The 23,270-nt window shown below is 47.8% G+C and overlaps 1 protein-coding gene across 1 annotated transcript in view; it reads right to left on the reverse strand.

The window, feature by feature from the left end:
• Positions 1–23,270, reverse strand: part of CPNE4 (copine IV) — a 112,238-nt gene that overhangs the window by 63,715 nt on the left and 25,253 nt on the right. The window contains exons 2-6 of the mRNA XM_010141384.1: positions 11,690–11,869; positions 7,922–7,993; positions 5,917–5,991; positions 3,129–3,212; positions 2,145–2,234 (exon numbers count right to left, since the gene is read on the reverse strand). Of these exons, the coding sequence (XP_010139686.1) occupies positions 2,145–2,234; positions 3,129–3,212; positions 5,917–5,991; positions 7,922–7,993; positions 11,690–11,869 (501 nt within the window). The remainder of the gene's footprint in view (positions 1–2,144; positions 2,235–3,128; positions 3,213–5,916; positions 5,992–7,921; positions 7,994–11,689; positions 11,870–23,270) is intronic.

Raw genomic sequence — 23,270 nt, forward strand, 5'->3', positions numbered from 1 at the left:
ATACTGCTGTACGCTTTACGAAGCGAAACAAAGCAACTAAAGTCAAATGTTCCAAGATACGGCAGGGCCGAGACCAGCATGCTTAGTCGAGGTACGTCGAAGCACAACTATTCACACAGTGCCAAAGCCATCGCAGGCTCCTCGCCTCTCCAGTCCGTGCAGTTCCCACCCCTCCTGCCCAACTCCTAAGCTACAGTCCGTACAGACAGCAAACAGAACAGTCACCTGACGAGTCCTTGTGTCAAACACCAGTGATGTGGGGGGCTGCTTCAGCACAGCACCCTTATCCTACACCCAGCAAAAGGTACGTTAATGAAGCTCCAAGCTTTTTTCCTTATTTTACAGCCACAACTAATTGTAAACTCTTCCTGCACTGATGAACGGTCTGGGGCAAATCTTACCACTTCTAGCTGTTCTGCAAACATCCCAACCGCAGCCTCAGCTAAATACTCACGTGTGTAAACCAGGGCTAGTAAATACTTGCATACCCAAATGAAAACAAGTATTCTCGGGGCGGGGGGGGGAAAAAAGGAAAGTCCTGCAGAATCCAGGCTTCTTTCAAAACCTGTCAATGAGTCCATGAGATCCGTTTCACCCCGGTTCTCCTCTTTACCCATTCCTTCACTGACTTCCCTCTCACCTGCTCTGCGGGCAATCCCAGAGGACTCTCCCTGTTCCTCTCCAGCCTCTCTTTTGCAGTACTGTCTGCAAACTCGACTACTGTCTCTCTGCTCACGGATCAAAGACCCCCTTTTTCCCCACACCCACGTTCTTCTGCCCAAGCTGAAATCTCAGCCATTCTCAGACGTCCTCACCTCAATTTCAAAGAGACTAGAAGCATGTTTCTCCCGCCAGCACCACAATTCTCTACCCTTTCGGACTTGCCACTTGCTCTGACATTCCAGGCATCCCATTTTGTTTGCTCCCCTGCCTGGGTTTTCTCATCCAAGGGATTTAAAGGCCACATATACACAGTGTGGTGAAGGCAGTGCTGTGCTAATTCTGCTTTTCATTTGAGTGGCAAACATCTTATCCATCGCTCTTTCTCTCCCTCTCCTAGAGTTCTGTATTGCTTATACAACAGAGTCATCTCCTTGTCTTCCGTGTTTCAGGCAACTGACTTGTAGATATTTAATCTACCCAGCAAATTTATAAAATTGCAGCCTCCCAAGATAACAAAGTCACTATGCTGACACTTCCCGTTACTGCCATCCCACACATGCCACACGAAATCACTCCTCTACGTTTCCTCATTTGCATTAGAAACCCTCTTTAGCCAATACTGTTCATTTTACTCGCAGTTCAAAACGGAGGCTGTTCTCTCCCTACGCTTCGCTCTCTGTTTCAACCGCTACGACCCTGTTTCAGTCCCACCGACACCACCGCTGCTGCAGGGCTGTGCAGCTCTAATGATGAAAGAAGAAAGGTTTGCAGGCACGAGGAAACATTTCTGCTGAACAATTTGGTATGGTAAGAAAAAAAAATACATACTTTTGGGTCCAGTGTCCTTATGCCAGGTCCAGGAATAGACATTGGGGACAGTGCTTTTTAATTTAGTGTTAACCTTAAATCTCATTGGAAGTTATGAACAATCGGCTTCAGCCTTGATTTAACCTGGATTAGCCAAAAGAAGATGGTTTTTTCTACTCAGAGCTCCAAGTTCCCAACCATCAGCCTTTCTGCTGACTGGCACCACTGCCGGTACTCCAGCACACATCCTTCTGTGGGCACCCTATTCTTCAAATATAATAACAGAGATGATAACACAGTGTTTCTTTTACAGAGGGTCTCCAGCACAAGAGTGAAGGAATAGTAGTTAACACGGTGTCAGGGCTGCCACTTCTCTGGAGTGTACTTCCACCAGTTAAATGATGCTGGGTTCAAATTATCCAGCTGATTGGAAAGCCAGCCCCATCATTTTCTGAGGTTACTGTAACAAGAATAGCGCATAATCTACTGATTACAGTGGATTATCACCTCTCTGCATCCGGAATTGATTGTGGCAATCACAAAGCAACTGCAAGATAATCTTTTCCATCAAAGACGAGGGAGTGCAGGGTAGTTTGAATCTTCAATTGAAAAAGGCAGACAAAGTTTTGTTTTCTATGAGTAAAACTGTTCAAAAAGAAGGAATGACTTCTGACCTTTAGCCTGCGGTCCTGGTCTCCACTGCACAGAGAATTTACAGACACTTTAAAGGTCTTCCAGGCTGGATTTAAGTTATTCATCACAACCTGCGAGTGAAAAGAAAGGAGGGGACCCCTTAACATTTGCACATCTCCAAACAGAATGCTAACGAGAGCCACGATTGTCAGTACAGGACGCTCACCAGGAAGCGACGAGAGCAGAGCTCCGCGGGAGGTTTGCAGAACAGCAGGCACGGGGCATGTGTCCTTAAGCAACCTCCTCCTCTGGAAAGCCCCAAGAGGAGCACAGGTGGGAGGCGGACCTGGACACAGCCCACGCTACAGAGATTGCTCTGCCATGCCTCATCGTAAGGCACAAGGGAAAGGTGCCGGGAGGCACCCCTGAACTGGAAGCCCTGGAAGAGGTGCAGGACTGGGCAATGGGGAGGGGCAGCGTCCATTTCCAGACACACGGTCTGCCTGGCCAGGAAGTCTTCCCGGGATCCACAGCAGACAGGCTCCTGGCCCCAAACAGCCGCCAGCGCCAGGCACCTGAACGCTGCTTTGTAAGACAGGGCCAGCCATTACCAGGGGAGCAGCAGTGACACTGGGACACAGGAAACAAACGCAAAGCACCCAGATTACAAACCTCTTCAGCACCAGCAACCTGGGGGAAGGTGGAGAAGATGCAACGTAGCATTAGTGGGGAAAGATGATGCTGTCTGTGGCATGGTTTGGGCTAAATACAGCACGTGTAACTCCTGCCCTTCAAACAGCGTAGCTGCCAGCTTAACTGCCTTTGCATCTGTCTTCAGCACCATCTGCCCTTACTCTCGCGCGCACGAGCCAAGACCTGACACCCGGTAGTCAGTAAGTACACAAAAGACAGAAGTGTTTTGGATGCGGGAGCTTGCAATACCCCTTGTGACACGGGAAGCACAAACTATTCTCCCCGGCAGCCCACCGGTGTCCTCGGAAAGTACATCCAACCCTATTCCTTACCTCAGTCCTGTGAACAAGCTGTTGGGTTGCATCATCATTCATCCGGAAAATCTCCAGAAAAGGATCAGACTTGCTGAAAAAATCCTAAAATAAAATAGAGGACAGGTTACTCCTGAGACTTCTTTTTCTTTGAGCTTTTCAGGCACAGTGCACTGACTGCTAATGAAAAATAGCCAGCGCGGGTTTAGTGAAACCTCCCAGTGTCTCTCGGCAATATTTCTTCTTGTCCTTGTCCCACAAGGATTTCCACGGCACATGTTCTCAATTTGACTATTCAGTCATAGCAGGCAGAGCTGTAAAATCTCATTTTGCCAACTTTTCCCTTCTTACCCCCGCCCCCATCTGCTGGCAGGGGGGTATCATCCCTCCTCGGCGGGAGGGGGAAAGCTGGCTAATTCACATTTCTAACTGCGCGGGGCTGCAAGAGCGGCATTCAAATGGGCTCAGCCCGTTTTCTGTAGTTTCATCTCCCTTTTTCATTGTCTTCTTCACAAGAGCCACGTGACTGGCTTTAGGCTTTTTCCATTCCCCAAAGACAACACCTCTCAGTGCCCTGTTCGGAGTGCTGGTCTGTGACTGACCTGATTCTTCTCCTGCTAGAGAAGAGGGAACGGTAAGTTTAAGTGATGCAGAGTACGTGCATGTGTGTTGTCAGGCCTTGTCAGGTGGAGCTCTGAACAACAGAGCCGTCCGCTCGCCTGTCTGTTCCCACCAGACGGCTGCAGGACGTTCACTGTGAGAAAGAGCGTGTAGAACCAGCACAAAAGCCGGTGATGTCCGGAACTCCAGAGCGTGCCTCAAGGCCCTGCTGCGCACTGAGTAACTGGGCTCCATTTGGCCTGTTAAACCGCTGGCGTAGCGGGGGCTTTGGGGTCCGAATTCTGCCAGATTACTGCTGCCCAGCAAACAGAACGAGCAGAGAGTGAGAGTGCTGCGATAACCACAGAGGCACTGAATTCCAGAGTGCAAAGGGTTAAAAAAGAGGCAGCTCCTCCGCTCACACCTAAGGATAGTGGTGGAAGCTGAGTAAAAGCTTCATGTTAACAGATTCTTTATCAAATACAAGTTTGGTAGAAAAGTCCTCTGGAAGGAAACACCTCTAAATGACGCACCCTGGAGCACAGAAAAAATCAGGAAGGAAACCAAGATTTTGTGTGAGACTAAAAACGTGGTATCGCTCCCAGCGAGCATCGTGAAAGGGGAGAGGGCAAACCAGCCCAAGGGAAGTCACCTGCAATACCCGGTTTTAACTGCCACGGCAATACCACCAGAAGGGAAAGATTTTGTCACCCCGCCTTCCATGCAGTAACGAAGCCTAATTCCTCTCGGAATGAAGGTACAACCAAGAATCCTTCCATACTGAAGATGCCTCGTAGCAGCTCAAAAACGATGAGCTGAAGAAACGTTTTATTCCATAGCTATTAACGTTTTATTCCAAAGCTTTTTGGTTGCGACGCTGAGTCTAACAGCTTTGCGTTACCACACAAGAACACCCTGAGAGAAGAGGAACAGCGATAAAGGTTGAACGTTTTGATACTTCACCACTGTTCACACGATCACTGTAACGCGTTTGCTGGTGGTACAATGCGCGCTGCTCCTTCCCAGAACGCGCAGCACTTACGCGGCAACACCACAGGTACACCGCTTGAACTTTACAGACCCAACTGCCTCCGTTCCCGAGCACCCAGTTTGACACACCGTCCAGTACAGTGTTTTTCAGAGCAAGACCCTTTTTGAAAATTCAGGTTTGTGGGTCAAGTCAAAGGTCCCTTAGGAAAGGGCTGAAGTAGCCAAAAGACACGAATAATTTTGAAAATTCTCTGGCAGCAAGACAAGTCATTCAAGGATTCTCTTTTTCTTGTAGTAGCAGTTTAGTACCAGGGAAATACATGTATAAAAAAGCAATATTAGCTGATATTTTGCAGACAACTGCTGGGGAATCTTCCCCAAGCACTGGGAAGCACCTCTGAACAGGAAGAGCCGTTTGCCTGCCTCAGTGCTCGTAAATAGTTACAGCTACCATAAACCCGTAGCCGCTCGTTAGGGTAATGGTGACACAGCTATTAACGCCACGGAACCTTTCCAAGCGTGGCTGCTCCGCAGTGGAGTGCTCTCAGCGGATCTCTTGAAGCGAAGATGTGCCATCAGAGCTGAGCGGGTGCCAGTAAAAGATGAAAATGCAGTTACACCTTCCAAACAGGCACCGCAATAAACCGCACAGCCTGCACCTCTGCGAGTAACCAAAGGAAACTTGCTCCTAAAATTCTTCACTGCGTGTTTCAGCCACCCTTCCAGGAAAAACTGAGTAGGCTTTACTCGTCTTGTGGCTTCTCTACAACTCTTGCACCTTTATGTGGAGGGAGTAAAAAAACCCAGCAAACACATTTTTTCACCTTCAAGCTAAATGTTGTCGAACAGAATGTATATAACGACTGTGTGAGGTGCTACGACGTTTTCCAGCTTTATTTTAAGACACTTCAACTACAACATCTTTGACTCCTTCCAGGAAGTTCCCTTCTCTAAGCACTTCTGATCTGTGGCATTTTAAGTAATTAAACTGTCTTGGTTATAGTGTCATTAACTTGTCTTGGTTTTAATTAGATTCCCTGGACTTTTTTTTTTTTTAATTACTTTGCAACTCAAGAAAAGCCTCATGGTGAACATCCGCCTGAAATCTCTGACGCGTTGAATAATGTAAGGCAAAAAATATCTGTCCGGGAAAATCTCATCAAATTATATTTGCAGGCATTCTTCCGTCTTTCGGCAAGGTTAATATCGAGCAGCTTACCTTGTCATCCAATTTCCGCGCGCTGAATGAAAGTTCGACGTAGTCGTCGTTGCCAGACAGCTCCTCCGCAATCACCTAAAGAGAAAGGTACACTGGAGCTCTGCGGGGGGAACGAGATGCCGTTTTCCAGCATTAAACCGCAGGCCCCATTAAGAAGCTGAAGCGTGGTACAAGTTAAGATGCTTCTCTGCACGAGCAGGAAGGGCCGAGGGCATTCCATGACCGCTTGCTCAGCTCACGGGTCACGTCAAACCTGCCTCAGCCTGTGTCCCACGACTAGGTCTTGTCCATCACCTGTCAATGGATGGACATCAGCATCCACCAGGGATTCCCCTCCTCTGACCGAGCACTTTTCCTCGCAGAGGACAAGAGAGAATTCCACAAGGGGATAAAAAAGCTCTATGAGAGTTGTATTATTTGGGTCTAAAGCTTAATTATTTTTATGCTGCTTCAGCATCTCTTGGCAGGCTAGATGGAAAAGGGGTGGGGGCACCTGCTAAAAAAACTTTCAAAATCCTACGAAAACCTTGTAATTCCGTATGCTGACCAAATTAGGAAACAAGTATTTGTAACTTCCATACTTGCAGAGAGCTGGCATGTCTCCAAGTCCAGAAATAGTGATAAATAATTCATTTGGACTTACACCATTGAGACAGCAAACTTTGCACACAGTCATTTTTGTTTGGGTTCAGTTCACTCCCATTCGAGGGAAGTCACTCCTTGGTACCACTGGCCAGAAGCCGAAGCACGTAACTCAGGCCCGTGGTTATCATCGAATGTTAGGCCAGCAGGGACTAGTAACTCATTTTCTCTCTTCTGTACATCAGAGAACATTATTTTTTTTTCCAGAACTCTCTACTAACAAGCCCAATTATTTCAGTTGAGCTACAGCATTTGTGTTTTCACAAGACCCAACTCTTTTGTGCCCCTCGTAGAACAGGACAGGGGTAGAACACCACGGGGATGGATGAGATGAAGCATGCCCTGATAATTCCAGCAGGCAAACCACACCTGGTTATTTAGGGAGCAAAACTCGCTTCTGGATCTATTCAGACAGGTAGGCAGGGAATTAATTTCCACGCCAGACCAGAAATGAGTTTACTTTCTGCATTTAAGTAAATTCCTTCCCAACGAAGGAAGCTCCAATGAAGACATCTGAGGAAATTCCCTGGGCTCTCAAAGCATTATTTCTCTCTGTCTGCTGCCTCCTCTGCAGCTGAAGGCAGGAAAAAAAAACCCCAAAACCCAAACAATCAAGCCAAAAGAAACCCATCTGGCTAATCACACATCAAGGAAGAAAATCCTTCTCAGCCCCATGAGACAACAGAGCAGAGATCCCCGAAGCTGAATATTTTATAACGGTCTTTGTCTTAATGCAGAGCTGCAAATGTCACAGGCTGCCAGGCTCGGGGCAGGCAAGCCCGCTCTGCCCACCCAGCCAGCACAGCGCGGGAGGAAAGAGGGCACCGAGGGATCTGCAGATTCAAGATACACACGGGGCTGTAACCAGGCAGCTGTCATCGCCCTACACCACACTGACATACCTCCTCCCATCAAACTCCCGCACTCGGTGTTGCTGTGCGTGTGTGTCTACATGTGTGTGTCTGTGTGTTCTGAGGCGTCAGAAACTGGAGAAAGACCAAGGGCTGAGAAATCTCAGACTCCTTCCTGTGTCCAAGCGGGTCAAAATGAATTTCTGAAGGTTTAGAACCTTCAACTAAAAATAATCAAGCAGCAAAACTTTCTGGCTCACATCCAAGTACTTTAAAGGCAGCAGTAGCAGTAAATATTGTGGCTTTTGTATAAACCTGTCATTATTTGTTGCCATCTCCTTACAACAAGCATTTGTCAGAAACGTACAAGTAATTTGCTAAATCAACAATCTGAATACATTTCTCAGTCAAGGGCTGTTCTGGTGACTTAGCAGGATGCTTTTAGGGAGAATTAGTCACAGGAGACATTTCTAAACAACAGGAAAATGAGGGTGTATTTAAGACTGACTTACTGTTATCGATGACTTCCCTGCTGTGTTCCCATGTTTGAGTAAGGACTTGGAGAGTTTCCTCTGAGAAACAATCTGCACAAATATAAAAACAAAGGGGGAACAATTAGAATCTGTAGTAAATACATGGCTTATTGCAGTTCCCTTTTTACGCTGCTTTTTTTTCTTGTCTCAGGGTCTTAATCCATGATCAGAACCAGCGCTGCAAGACGATGACTGAGAAGCGTGCTGCATTTCAGCACAGAGAGAGCCCTGACACAAGGTCGATGCCAGTCACCTCACTCCTCTCTCAGGAAATAACGGTTTGGGGGATGAGTTCAGCCCTTCCCAGATACCAAGAAATTCCTGCCAGAGAGCAAGTTCAGATGTGTCTGTAATGAAGGAAGTTTCGTTGTGTCTAAGAGCCACAGCACGCCTCGGCAGAGCCAGTTTCATCGCTATAATCATCCTTGCCTCGCCATACACATAATAACTTCTGTAACATACTCACCACTCTTCAAGGTTTCTTTTGTTCCCTATCGTACTGATCACTCAGCCTCTTTACAGCTGAATTACATCTCTCCTAGTGTTTGTTAAAGATCAGTACCTGGAAACGGTCGATCGGGACAGAACACTGACAAAAACCGATATCCCTAGCACAAGAGGCAACAACATGATTACAGGAAATAGCTTATCAATAGTGTACAAGGTCTTTGAATTTAATTAGTAGTGGTGTGGCAGCCCTTTTAGAATTAGAATAACAACAACTAATTGTAACAGCAAACTAAATTTTAAATTACCTTTCTAATTAATTACTGCTACAGTAATCCACACCAAAAGATAAAGTACGTGAAAACAAAGTGGTACAAACTGTACGAGCAATTCCATTAACTCTGACTGGCAAGATCGGTCCAGAACCAAAAATCTTCCAGCTTCAGAGAGCTGCAGTGGCAAACCAAGAGCTGCCTGAGGACACCAGCGGTGTTTGAACGGGGAGGCGACGTGAGGGAGAGTGCTGCAGGGATGATGTGCCTGCGCTCTGAGCCAGCTCTGGTAGACAGCGACATTCCCGTCTAATAAAGTGCATCATTCCCCCCACTAATGAACTGAGCAACTTCATTTGGCGGAGATCAGGGGGCAAGTACTTAAAGGTATCTAGATACCTAAGGAGGCATGCAGACGTCTGATGAGATCGAGGAATTCAAACGCCTTGAGAAAACTGGTCCTATGGCTTTTGCATCACAGAAGCAGCCAACAGCCCATTAAACACGGACTCGCATGCAGAGCGCTTGAAGGTACTTAACTCAGGTGCGGGCAGGGCTCTTTCAGCCACTCCCTGTTCCAGAGCAAGGGGATGTGCAGTGGCTGAAACTGAAGTAACGATCGGCCAGCATTTTCAAGTGCATGATCTGCTAATGGTGTATGTTATTAAAAGCACCCAAGAAACAACAATACTCGTTACTGAGAAGGATGTTTTCAATATAATTTGTACACAAATGTGTGTATGGGAAATATTAAATCTCTAAACAATACTTGGAACGGTTCTTGGCAGGAAAAGATTTACATCTCCATGTTTTTCTCTCCTGGTGCTCCTAGATGAGCAAGGGAGGGAGCTGTGAATCGTGACAGTATTTGAGCCCTTCTGTAAGTTAGAAGAAACCACACAAGGAAAGGAATCAGAGATCTGAAAACAGCCAAGAGCAGCCGTGGTAAGCGGTGGAAGAGAAGCCGCACAGGCCATCCCCACGCTGCAGAGCTGGCACGGCTCACAGCCCTCACTGGTTCCTGTAATTTAACGATGTTGCAGGCTCAGATGAGCAGTAATCACAAATGTCTTGGCAACGTAAGTTTGTTTAGTTCTCGTCAGAGCATGATTCTTCATTGAAATTATTTTTGTGAGTTCTTGAGGGTTGGGCTGAGATTTCTAGGTGAAACTTCGGAGGAAAAACGTGTTCCTAAGCCACCCTCCTCCTGATCCTGAATTCTGTGCGGTCAGGACGTTAACTTTGGCTTCTAGAAAGCACTCAGTGATGCCACTACAATGCTTTATAAAGATTATAGAATATGAAACTGAACCAGTCTGATACAAACAGGTACAGGCAGCAGTGGGTTTCTGACAGATGAGTTATGACCTAGCAGAGGGGAACAGAGGCTGGCACAGTTATGGGGAAGGTGGGGAGGAACTTTCAGACTATGCCTAAACACCTACGGCCTTCCTGGATGTCTCAGATAAGACCTGCTTGGAACAGGAAAGTGAATTGACAGAGCAACAAATTCACGTCAAAATGATCTCACGAAAAGCACAGCTCTATTATCATCACTAAAACCCCGCAGTAATTACACCAAACAGCCGGGCATGAGTGTAAGCTCCGTATGCACAGCCTGGGCTGCAGGACTTTCAGCGCTGGACTCCTCCTCGTGGCTTTGCTTGGATGGCAGCTCCAACTCTAACATGAGGGGGGGAGGTTACATCAGTTGAGGAGTTACGTAAAGTTAAAAAAATAGAAAGAAGGGAAAAAACCCCCCAGAAAGTCTGAACGTGAGATCAGAGTCCTCATGGCTGTATTACTGAGAGCAGGTCTCACACTGCTATTATTTTTTCCTGGTTACCATTAAAATTACACTGCAACCAACCCAGCTGTGTGCTATTTATAGCGATCCAATCATTATAAAGACATTTGTGCTACAGGCAGCAGCAATGACATTTTTTTCCCCCCTTCATTTTCAAGCCAATTAAGCGAGACCATTATAACAACTTTTTTCTTTCCTTCCCGTTCTCCTCAGTGGTATAGGTTGGCTTATTTTCATTGATTAAGGCACAAAAAGTCTGTCAAAAAGAACCGACTTTATAGTGCTGCAAATATCCTAAATACCAGTATATTCATGTGGAGCTTTCAATTTAGTAAATACGCATATTTCATATTAATTCTCTCCCCCGGAGGAGGACTTCTCTTTCAGCATGTCTGGCCCAGTGGCTTTGGGAAGAAAAACAAAGAGATTTATGTGTGGAGGGGCTGCAGGACCTGTGTTATGAGACCCTGCAGAGCAAAAAGTCTGCCAGTCAAAGAAACCGCGATACCTGGGACACCGCAGTGTACCACCAGTCAGCAACACAGCAATTAATTCACTGCAGACCTGGCTGCGGTGACCTCTGTGCGCAGGACTCATCACCCTTCAATCCGGTCATCTAAATAATTAGGTGTCTGCGCTAAGACTGGACTCCCGATAACTGATGGGGAAAGACGGGTATCTCATGAAGGCAATTTATCCTGGTCTATGACGGGTGTCTCAGCTGGAGTGAATCAGCTGCTGGAACTCTCTGTTTCTCTCTGCTGAACTACGGATGGAAATCAGAAGAGTAACTCAGTCTAGACACCAAACTTTTGGATGACTGTGAGTCAGGGAAAGGAATCCAACTCTATCTCTCTATTTGCCACATCACCAGGCACCACCCCGTGTGTACTGGGAAGCGTTCCCTGGACTTGGAGCTTGCTGTAAGTCCCACATAACGTTAGGAACAATAACTTTCTCCCAAAACAGTCTATGTCTCAACACTGGTGTAATGACCCTGGGCTCCTACTGCCCAAGGCCCATCTGCAGCAGTGGCTGACTTGAAGCTACGCTACGGCAGCAAATCAAACCGGCAGAAGTTGTTATTATCCTGTTCAAAGCACTGATTAAGAATTCTGCCACGAATGACAAATCGCATCCCTCGGTCATTTGATGAAGCGACATATTTCACACACGTACAAAGGATGAGCGGCGAGGGGGCAAGACAGCAGCGATACCTACTTGTCCAAGAGTGCACTCCATGCCACCAAGAAAATCTGCTTCCTTCAGCCCATTGTGATTGCTGCTAATGTCGTGGACCTCAAACCGCAACCGCTGCACCTCTTCGAAGTAGAAGTCCACTGTGAACAGCTTGGAGAAGACAGGGTTTATACAGGTCCGGATCACTTCCGTCCTGTCAACCTGCCAAACGGAAAAGAGGTCACAGATCGTATGAGTGGTGTCTCTCTGAACCAGCGACGGAGCACCCTGAGCTCCTCAGTGACAGTTTGCTCACTGATCGGGACGGGCAGCTGTGACAGGACCGTTTGTGTGGGCCAGCAGCTGCCGGGCCAGCGCGGGGCTGGCCGCCTTCCCTCGCCTCTGCCTTCCAGCAAGCCTTTGGCAGACGCTGGTAGCACGCGGGGCAGAGCCTGCAGGCTCCTCCGAGGGGTGAGCAATGCCTGCCCCACGCTGGGCACACCGGAGCAGCCAGGAGCTGCGTGTGGGCAAAGCGACTCTTGTACTGGACTAATAACTGGGAAAGTAACTACAGACTAACTACAGAATTTACCTCTTCAGCAGCACCCATCCATCACCACAGAACAGCAGCAGAGCGATACAGTTTTGTCAAACTAAATGGAAAAGCAAGCAAACCCCCTGGTAATTACTCATTTCGGACAACTTGCATGATTAAAGAGTGGGGAACTGGATCCACAGCAAACTCTTCCTAAAAATCTATCAATTTTTCCACCTCGCTAAGCTTCGTCACAAGAATCTGATGGATTACACTCTGCTTATCCCTACCTCCGAGCCTTACAACTGCTAAAGAAACATCACCGGATCCAACCTGCCATTTCTTCCAAAGGGGCTCACAGCACGTTCCTTGTAGCTCTCCTAAACGGGGGTACCTGGGTTTCCCGGTTTTGAAGCAGGCCTTTGCTGCTTTTCGTTATGATGCAGTGAAGCAGTTCCTTTTTCTCTGCTCTCTTTGCTCTGGCACAGAACCACCCCTGCCCTCCCTAATAATCCTGTAAGATTAAAGGAACTGATCCTAAAACTAAGAAGCAGGACTTGGGCGCATCAGTCATGAGACAGGAGGTGGCTGGTGTGCCGTGGAACAGACAAATTAAACTGCTCGGAGGAAGAGGAATGAGATCCTTGGTCTGATTCCCGATCAGGAGCATCTGTTGTGCAAAGAACGACAGCCGCTTGCTTCACTTCTCAGAGTTTATAACGCATGAGCCTTGCTAGCAGCTACCAGCAAGGACACACGGAGTCAAGCAAAACCAAAGCGGGGGGCGGCAGGGGGGTGGGTGTGAAGAGCTGTTCCTAGTAGCACAGATTTATTTTAGTGCTCACCAAAGGTGTCAGATTGACAGCTCCAACAGCTGAAATCCTTCAGCTGGGCATCAAACAGATGCTACCAGTCGTGGAACAGATGCAGACCAGTGCAACCAGTGCTGCCTTCTCCCACAGCTGCGGCAGCGTGCTCTGACTCTGCCGAGAGGAGAGCAGCCTTTCTTACAAACTCGATTCTTAATCTCTTTGCTCCGATGGTTCTGACACGCTAGAAGTGATGGTTCTGGTAACAGTGACGCCAAGCATAATAGTGATAACAGAAGGATACCAGCTACCTTCGGTCAGGGACGGGTCTGTCTCAAAACCTTGTGGATCTCCACTCGCAGTCAATGGGACTCGAAACCACCATCGCTGCTACAAGAGGAAATGCTCCAGTCGCTTCAACGGGATGTCCCTGAGATCTCTTCTGAGTGGAAAGAGGTTCAATCCACTTGCAGCAGAGAGTCACCTCAGGAAACAGTGTGTCAGCAGCTCCAACAATCAAACCATTTAAATGACCAGTTTTAAATTTCCTCCAGAGCCACAGCAATCTCCTGAGCTCGTTCCTTGTCAGCCTGTAAGCTGCTAGTTTAACGGTGGTGTTCTAATTGCTTCATTGCTGTGGCAGGTCTCCTCCGGCAGTGACTGAAGTCTCTCTGTTATTGTTTCTCCCTGACTCTACTTTACTGTGGGAAAAAGGGGAAACTGTTCTCCCCCGTGAAATGCAGCAGGATTTCCACTCGTGCTCCACACAGATTAAATTCGAGACTGTTCAGGGGAGAGAAGTGCCTGAATGTGGCGGCACAGGTCTGCACACAGGGACATTAACAAGTTTGGTCTCTCACAGCGATCAGATGCTGTTTGCTTTTCCCAGCCTGTGACTGAGTGACATCCTTCCCGTGACAGATGCCGTCCTGACGTGCAGCCGTTCCACTGAGTTCCCCACTCTTCCCACATTCTTGAGATGATCCACCAAGCCGCTGTGTAAGAGCGGGGGGTTACACGAGAAAAACCACTATCGAAAGCAGCAACGCCGACAGCTCCACAAGTGGTAACAACGCTTCTCCTTTTGTAGAAGGGAGCTTTTGAGTCCAACGACAGCACGTTATAAGCAAGTGGATCTTACGCTTTTGGTCTTGTTACAGAAAACCCCAGACTCTTGGGCAACCTAATCCTGAAGGCAGGTAGATTTCTCAACAGGACGCGGACGGGGTCATGGCCACAGCTTTAGGATGTGCTGATACCTGACATATGAGCCATCTGTTATTCCTGGACTTTGCTAGAACGAGGAATTTCTCCAATTTATGAAAGCAGAACCAATTTTCAAAAGAAACAGTTGACAGCCTCACGCACCTTTGGGCTCTGTCAACAGTTAGAATTGACCTTAAAAGGAGCAGTGCTTCAGCTGACACCACAGTCCGAACATCTGCTCCACGGTACAGCTTTACCGGCGCTTTCCCTTCAAGGACAATTTATACAGAGAAAAGGACTTGCATCTTCGCCTCCTGGGATGGACTCACGCTGCCTTCCCTCTTCATCTCCTCAGGCCCTTGTCACTCTGCAGAAGGTGGCATCCCGCTGAGCAGCCGGGATTGCTTGGCAGGCCCATCTGGATGCAGCCGCCCCGCAAGCTTCCCCTCGGGGAGCTATGAATGACAGGCACCAAAGCAGGCCTCCGCAGCGCAAAGCAGGGATTAAAACATCGAAGAGAAAAGGACTTCTGGCTTTGGACCTTCTGCATCCTCACGGCAAACCCAGAGGAAGCTGGAAGCTGGCCTTGAAAGTTGTTTTCTCTCTGTACCGCTCACTGTGGAGGGACAGTTAGAAAAGTGTGCCCGCTTTCCCACTGGCCCAGCATCACTGCCGAAGAATGGCAAGACCATCTCCACAGCAGACAGCATCAAATTAAAGGAAGTTCAAAAGACGGATGAACAAATACTAAACTCAGGCTCCTTAGGCTGTTGGCATCTGTGAGCTATTGAAAAGCTCCCAGTGAGCTGGGCAGAACAGGGACAAACGTGGTCATCTCAGGGAGGAAACAGATCTTATCCCAGCCAAGATCTCACTGACAAAGCAGTAATCCAAGGGCTGAAGTAGGGGCTGAGGGCCTCTCTCCACCTTCCACCATCAGTTGAAGAGGGAAGTCACTTGGCATCTCCGGGGCGCAGAGCAGCCAAGAGCCAAAGGGCTGTGGGGGATTCACCGTCTTCTCCCCTAAAGGACAGTTCTTTGGGGGAAAGTTTAACCAGGCTCGTGCAATAGCAGAGCAAAGCTGTGGTCAGTAACGATACCGCTGTCTCATGAACCAGGGAAGATCTTCGGTCTACAGAACTATGGTCTGAAGATTTATATGGGCTGCATTTCCTCAAGCGGTTTTACAAAACCAGTTGGAAACCCGTAAACATGCAAATTCCATTAAATCGGGAGCGGGTGCTGCTCTGCAGTCCAAAACATGTGTTTTGTGGCTCTAACAATTTTAGAGAGTTCTTAGACCAACAAGTAAACCCACCGGTCCCTATACATTTTACAGGCCAATGGAGGAAAACCATGAGGCCGTGTTTCCAGAAGTCGTCGTAAAATGCTGATTAAATCGAGAAGAACCGCGTTTGCCAGCTGAGATGGTGAAATGTACAGAGGTGATGGGGCAGCGTTATTTTTAGGTCATCTGAATTTTAACAAGACCGAAAATTTCCACGACATGGCGCCTTACATGAAAATTTGATACCAAGCAGAAAGCAATTTTCACTTTGCTTGGCAGCTCCTGAGGAAGTTATTAATAATTTTTTTCTTTATTATTAACAGTACTTTCACAGCATCACATCTCTATCCCACAAATGAAAAGTCACTGCAAAGGTCACCATAATTCATCGCCCTTGTTTTCAGTTTCATGGATGTCTGAAAACAGCAAAAAGAAACAAACGGGGCTTTTAATCTCTTTATGCTGTAGGGCTCAAAGCTCAGTGTCAGCAAGAACCTTTTGGCTGCAGGCTGGCTGAAGAGAAGCATTTAACACGAATGGTCTGGAAATCACCTGCAAGTAGTTTATTTATGCGATATAAATATTAAATTGCTTGTAAACCTCCAGGGCACAGCCACGGAGACCTGAGGAGCTCCCATCTGCACCTGTCAGTGCGGGGAGACCTCTTCTGCCCTGCTCCTGTGACAGTTTCGTTGGATGATACCGATGCAGTCTGGGGAGATTCTGACCCACTATTTCCTACCAATAATATTTAACCACCCACAAAAAAAAAAAAACAAAGAGCAGGCAAAATATTAAAAGCATCATATAAAACCCGATACTTGGTTGCTCCTTTTTAGTCTGCTTGTAGGGAGAAGCACAGTCTTGTTGGCTGCTTTTGAGGAAGAAGGGACAGTTTTTCTCAAGGTATGTATCAATTACTCAACTGCTTTTCCCCACTGCTTTTCCCCTATCTCCTGATCAGCTAAATTTTAAATTCTGTAAAAGGCACTTCCACTTCTCAGGAACTTACAGGCAACCGAGAACAGAGGAAAATGCAGTGACGGGATGATCCTCTGCGCACTGAGTATCAGCGGGACTACATTATCCTAAGCTGGAAATCTACACTGCTTCAGTAATTTGTTCTTTAATTAACTGACTATAAATAGCGATTAGATAATTTATTTACGCTGAGAAAGATCTCCTGCCTCCCCCACTCAGGTAAGTTAAGCATAACTAACGCACATTCCCATACGAGTTAATGAATCATGTCAGTTGATACAGACCTAGTCAAGTTGTTAGTTTAAGAAATTCATTTGCTAACGAAGTGTTCATAATGAAAGATTCATTAATTTACTTTTAACGTTGTAATTCAACTGCTAAATCAATTATATCACTGAGGCATTCGCACAGGAAGGCAACGCACTATTACACGAGATACACCCCGCCCTACCAGGCTGACTGAATCCCTACACTGGAACTAAGCCAGGGGTGGGCTACATACAGCGCACCTTTTTTTACTAGGTCTGACTGCCCACACAACCACTTCGGGCAACGAGCAGCCTGAAGCTGCCTCCTGCAACGGCTGCAGCTCTCCTGGAGAGTGCTACGACTTCCAGTTGCTTGTAACCACCACGCCTGCCACGTCCAGAGCCATCAGGTACGCACCGCACACCCAGACATCCGTCCCCCTTACGCCCCCCGCCACGTGCAGCGCTGGCCGGTATAGGCAGGGCTGTGACTCAGGTTCGAACGCGCAGAGCACACCGAACCCAGCCCTGGTTCTCCTCTCGGCAGCCGCTGGGGTGACAAGAGCTGATCGTGGCGATCAGCGCGCACACGATCTGCTCTGCTCACCAAAGAGAAGGGCTGGTCTTGCGGGTGCTTCCATGAAGCGAAGGCAGCCCACAGGTCTGTCCCCTTCTCCTACTATCACATTCTACATGTTGTAAGGACAGGCTTATCGGTGTAAACTACACGTGCTCCACAATGATTCAGTGTTACACTGCCGATTGTATTAGCTTAGAGCTGGAATTTTCAAGGGAGTTGGTTTCTTTTTCAAAAGTTTTAGCACCTTTTTAGTTGAGGCCATAGGGACAGAAAAATCTTCACTCTGGATTATGGAGGGTATGTAAGAGATCACCGACTACTTTAAAGGTCAGCCATTGCACGATGCAGGATCTGTATATTCCACCATGAGATATTTCAGCCCTGGCACTCCAAGGTTTTACCTCACGATGAAATAAAGAGAGTGGTGCGAAAGAACAGTTATCACGGACGCACTGTGCTCGTCAGCTTCAGACGGAGAGAACCAGGTGAAGCAGAGGCCAGCCCTGACAAACCATGTCGGTATTGAGATACAACAGACATAACTGCTCCCAAACAACCCGCGCCTCCAGCAGGCTGACTGGTTTTAAATGAAGAGCTACCCCTTCTGACACACTCCTGCTGTTCCGGTGGATAGGACAATCCCTCTACGTAATCGGAAGCAAGCGGCTCAAGGAGAACGCCTGCCTTTACCTAGACATGTTGCACACCAGGAAGCAAACACTACAACCAATTAACTATTCACTGAGGTTGGGTCCTGCAGTCCTTACCCCTCTTCTCTTTGTTTACTTCAATTTTCTACCTTTGCTTTTATTTTATGGTCAGTAGAAGATGGCTTCACATCGCTACCAGTTAGCAAGATTTTATTTTATCTCTAACATCCCCTCCTGCCTTTGCACAAAGCAAATCCCTTCGGACGAAACACATTGTCAGTTGGAATACGGATGGAAGGGACCTTCCATCGCAGGCATCTTTGTTTCAGGGTCTGCCCGTCCAGATCCACGCAGCCTGGCTTTGAAGGCTGCCGTGCTCCAGGTCACTCCAGCGAGGACTGTAAGTGCTCAGCTTTGGAAGGTCACACCTAAACCAGGGAGAAGGGGGACAGACAGACCCAGCCCAGCCTGGAGATTTCCTGCAGGAGAATTCAGCCCCTCCGAGGCGTGCGGGAGCACAGAGGTGAGGAAAGCAAAGAGGACTGCATGGAATTTATCCCGTGAGTTAGAGAGGGTTGTGCTGGGATGCTGCTGAGTGACAGGTGGAAGGAAACTGGTGAACGCATTGAGAAGGTAGTTGCAATAACCTTACCCATCCTTCCCAGTGTTGCCAATTGTCTTGATGTCGCTGCGTGTATCAGGAGCTTCGGCACCTCTCGTAAAGACCCCAAATGACAAAATACCAGCGTTCCTAACTAAAGTAGTTTTCTTCATGTTTTGGGGCAAAGTTCTGAAATACAAGGAGCATTATCTAGTCATTTTAAAACCAGATGACAGCAAAGCACTAAAATGGAGTTATCGTTGATTTTCTTTAATATCTTTCTCTTTTAATGCACTCACAAGCTGGGAGAGTTGATGCCTGAAATGTGTGAACTTGGCCTTGTCAACCCTTGTAATGCTGCCTGTAATGGCATGGTTGGTTGGGTCACATGTAGGGAACGAGTCCAGGATTTCATGCTTTTAGATTTTGGTGTCCTGGGTTTGAATATCTGGCATAAACTGCCAAAGCAGAGCATCCCACTTGGTCCTGTGAGCAAAGATATCTAGGACAAGCATGAAACCATTAGTGAAAATGAAAACACAGCGCTGGCAGCCTTACAGCTACAGAGTCCTGCTAATAAATGTTTATGTATTGGGGCCTCCTGGTTCTAATTCAAATGGAATTAATGCTAGCTCCCAGCGAATCTGCTGGAAGTTGCACGCAACCATCAGGATGCCATTAGTGTTCTAATCCGTAGCATTTTGATGGGTAATGAGCCTTTTGGAATGTAAATCACTTATCTCAGTTTCAGAATGACTCCTGGTGCAGGGAGGGGCAATCTTCTGCTAATCCAGCTCCACGTTAGGAAAAGTTGGGTTTTTTTCCATTATAAAGGGATTGCAGAGAAATCCAGGTGCTAATCTAGTACGTGGAAACATGCTGCACAGGCTGCTGCCACAGAATTTGTAAGGGGCAGGTGCTCCAAAAGACAGGGGACAGCTCAGAGAGACCATTTCAGCCGCGATCCCACGAGGGATGGTGAGCTGCAATCCCAAGCCATGATGATGATGATGATGAAGCAAACCCATTTGACAAATTGGATAGAGAGGACCAACAACTCTGCAGAACAAATATAGCTGTATCTCCTGTTTGTGAAGACAAAACCAAACCCCAAACCAACCCCCTTGGAAGGGAAAACCGTAAACCAAGACACAGGAATGATGAACCCCAAACATTCCACTTCTTCGCTCTCCCCACTGTCCCTGTTGAGGCTGTATTTTGTCTTCCTAATTGCAGACTCCTCAAGGCAAGAACTAGCTCTTCCAAGATACGGTGGGGATGTTCCTATAATCCAATTGATAGCAGACTATTCCCATCACAGGCACTGACACAACAGGGGTGGGAAGGCGTCAGAAGGACCTCTGCATAGCTGCACCCATGTCAGGGACCACGTGGAAATGTAGCTGACACACGCCAGCGACAACATGGCCTGAAGGTGTTTAGTACCACTCCCCTGCCAGTAAACCCATACTTGGCATATCAATATTCAGAACTCATGAAATCCACAGTGCAGAAAGATGCTTTTTGACCACTGCTGAACTTTTCAGTGTTCCTACAAATACGACGAGATTCGCTGTCACATCTTTTTTCCAAAAAACGTCCCTTTTTTATTCATGTGCTGCTCAATTTAGTCCAGGAAAATCGATTATCAGTGTATATATGAAATCTTGCAGACTTTGCACGGCTCCTCAGAAACTAAGTCCTCACGGAATAGTAAGCGGTGGTGCTAGTTTAACCCTGATTCAAACAGCATTCACGCATCTCCTTTCAGGCAGGCACAGAAGTCTCCCCAGTTCTAATGGATGACCAGGCTGCAAAGCGGTAAGGAACACGCGAGTGCTTTGTGAGTTGGAGCTCTACCAGTTCATGAATTATGGAGCAATGTAACTCCTAAAGTCATCTCTGCGAAGAGGTGAGGTATTGCTGTTTAAACTGCACATGCCTCCTGCGCTGATTAGTCACTGCTAGGTGGAACTTTAAAACTCTCTCTGAATTGACAAAGACCTAACCATCCCCTCCCCAGTCCAAACCCAGCTGATTTCCACTCGCTACAGTCAGAACTGGCCCTTCAGCTCTAACCAGCGGACAGTCATTCCTCACCCAGCAGCACGCATCTCTTCCCAAAGGTCCCAGCCCCGCGCGGTCGAACCGGAACGCTTGGCTGTGGCTGAGCTCCAGGCACACACCGTTAGGGACAAAAGCCGCTGCAGGGGGACAGGTGTCAGCACTCCCACTAGGACGGTCCACGAGGCAGAGCAACTCGAAAAGCCCTGGGCATCCCCGCGCAGGAGCAGGCCTGCTGTCTGCGGTGTTCCTCTGAAGGGCTGCCATCAACACGCTCAGGAAAAAAACAGGAAAAAAACCACAGATAATCCACCACGGATTTCCTCAGCCACCGAAAGTTACGGTTCTCAGCACCTGCGCCTGCTCCGCAGGGAGGCGACAGGATTTTTAATCTCAACCTTTAAAAAAAACCCCAAACTTTAAAAGTCTCTCACCTGTACTCTAGAGATACTGCGACGCCCTGCAGGGAACTGGCATCAAGCGGAACATCTTTCAGCATCCGTCCTAAACGTGACACCCGCCTTAACGAAAAGGGGCAGCGAGTTAATGCCTTTACCTTCTGCAGGAAAGACCTGTATTTTAAAATGCAATTTAAACGAAATGCAGCACGGAGTTACTGCAAGGCAAAGGCAAAACCCCCACCTAATTACAGACTCCTCAGAGCATTATCTTGGATTTTTTCCCCCTGCAATATAAACCCACTGCACCGTACAGCCAAACTCTTAATATATCACTGATTTTCTCACAGCGTGACACAGCTATGTAAACAGCCAGTCTCAGGAAAAGAATCTGGAAGGATGGGGTCAGGTTATTTTTCAGAAGGTAACTTACGTAAAAAGCCCCAAATGAAAGTGTACTTTGCACAGTTCTCCTCGGCTATAAAACCAACCACAGAGTGAAAAAGAAAGGGAAAAAAGCCAACATCTCTAGAAACCATCAGCAGGTTTCTGGAGTGGGTGTTTTTCTCTTGTGACTCAACTGCTGCGATGTGCCTGGGTTAAAAACTGAAATCTGAACTTGTGCTGGTGACACTTGGACCAAGCCCTGGTTGCGTTAAGGAAAATTGCAGGGAGCCTGCCCGCTCCAGATTTCAGAATTTAAGTTGAAACTGTGCTTAAATTCCAATTTCTCTGATTAAATGTCACACAGGTGATTGCTGTGGTGAATCATCCAGAGGCTTGAGGTTCCAAGGGAAGGGACTGTTCTGACGTTACCTGCGCAGATGTTCTCCCTAGAGACACAACAACAAAACTGAGAAACTAATACAGTCCCCATGTTTGACCCCACGTAGCCTCTTCTGAGGCTTTTGTGCTGCTGTGGTTACCTGTGGCAATGGCAACACCGAAGCTGCCAGAAGATCTAGTGGGACAAAAAGACTAGAACTGTTGGCCTGTGATGGTGGCAGACTGTCTACTGCAGTAATCTGAAAATCCTTCTGGAAAGGCACCGCTCACCTCCTGAGAAGGTCTGAAGTCTTTGTGAAACATTCTGAAGGGCGAAACGTTCCCACACGACACATTTCGTTGAGACACGTGGGAGCTGTTTCCAGGTGGTATCCAGTGCCGTGGAAAGCTTGTCAGGTGGCATATGGAAAACTGAGGCGTGTGCAGGAGCGCACATATGGTCGGGAGGCTCTCCGCAGCGCCCGGAGAAGTAGCCAGCCAGCAGCAAGATGGTGTCTCAGACGCTGCACCCATCAGTTACAAGGAAAGACTCGTTGAACCTGCCTTTAGGTGCACGCTGTGACGAACAGCAGAACAAACCATCGAGCCTGTACAGCACTCCCTTGCTCCCAGCAGATGTACGCTGTGACAGAGGACACTCAGCAGACGGGTCTCTATTCCAGAACACGCTGTCCTGCACATGCAGTCCCACTGGCTGGAAGGATGAAGGTGCTTTTCCAACACGGATTGGTTCTGACAGGGTTCCATAAACTCCCGAAGAGCAGGGGGACTGAGCGCTCTCCTCCTGAGCACTAAACAGCTACCCACACCTTCTGTCAAGTACATCTGCTATTGCCAACCAGACCGTCAACACCTCTATTTACAACTTCACACGTTTTTAATTCGTATCACTTCCAAACTGTGTGCACACACGATGATCCCCACCTGCTTCCCCAAAACTCAACCAGATGCAGCTCAGGGAAGAGTTTCATGTGAAATGGAGAACCAGTTGTTGCCCAGCTGTTGGGCAGCCTGTGGTGGAGGCCACGAAGAGCCGAGCTCCCTTAGCTGTGGCTGTAAGCCAGGTCGCATCAAGAATTCCAGCCCCTGCCTTAAGGGATCTACAGGTCTCTGACTGACAAATGCTGGGACGCTACACAAAAGAAACCATTAGCCAGTACTTGCCCTGTTTCCAGTACCTTTCTCAGTGAAATCCTCGCTGGCCACCGCAGGAGACAAGCAACTAGGTAAACCTTTGGGCAGACGTTGGTCAATTTTTTGTAGGACCTGTGGGTTGTGTAAGGCTCTGGTAGCCAACCGCAGCTAACTCTGCTTGGAAAAAGGAAGGCAGAATCCTTGCCCCACCAAACTGTGACTGGTCTACCAGGATCTGGGCAGCCCAGAGCCAGAAGGATGTGCACTGACATCAGGGAGGAAGGCTGTCCACCCCGTTCTTCTAAGCTGCAGGCTTACCCTGAACGCTCTTCATACCACCACA

Source organism: Buceros rhinoceros, unplaced genomic scaffold (genome assembly GCF_000710305.1).
Source record: "Buceros rhinoceros silvestris isolate BGI_N320 unplaced genomic scaffold, ASM71030v1 scaffold3098, whole genome shotgun sequence".
Taxonomy (NCBI): domain Eukaryota; kingdom Metazoa; phylum Chordata; class Aves; order Bucerotiformes; family Bucerotidae; genus Buceros; species Buceros rhinoceros.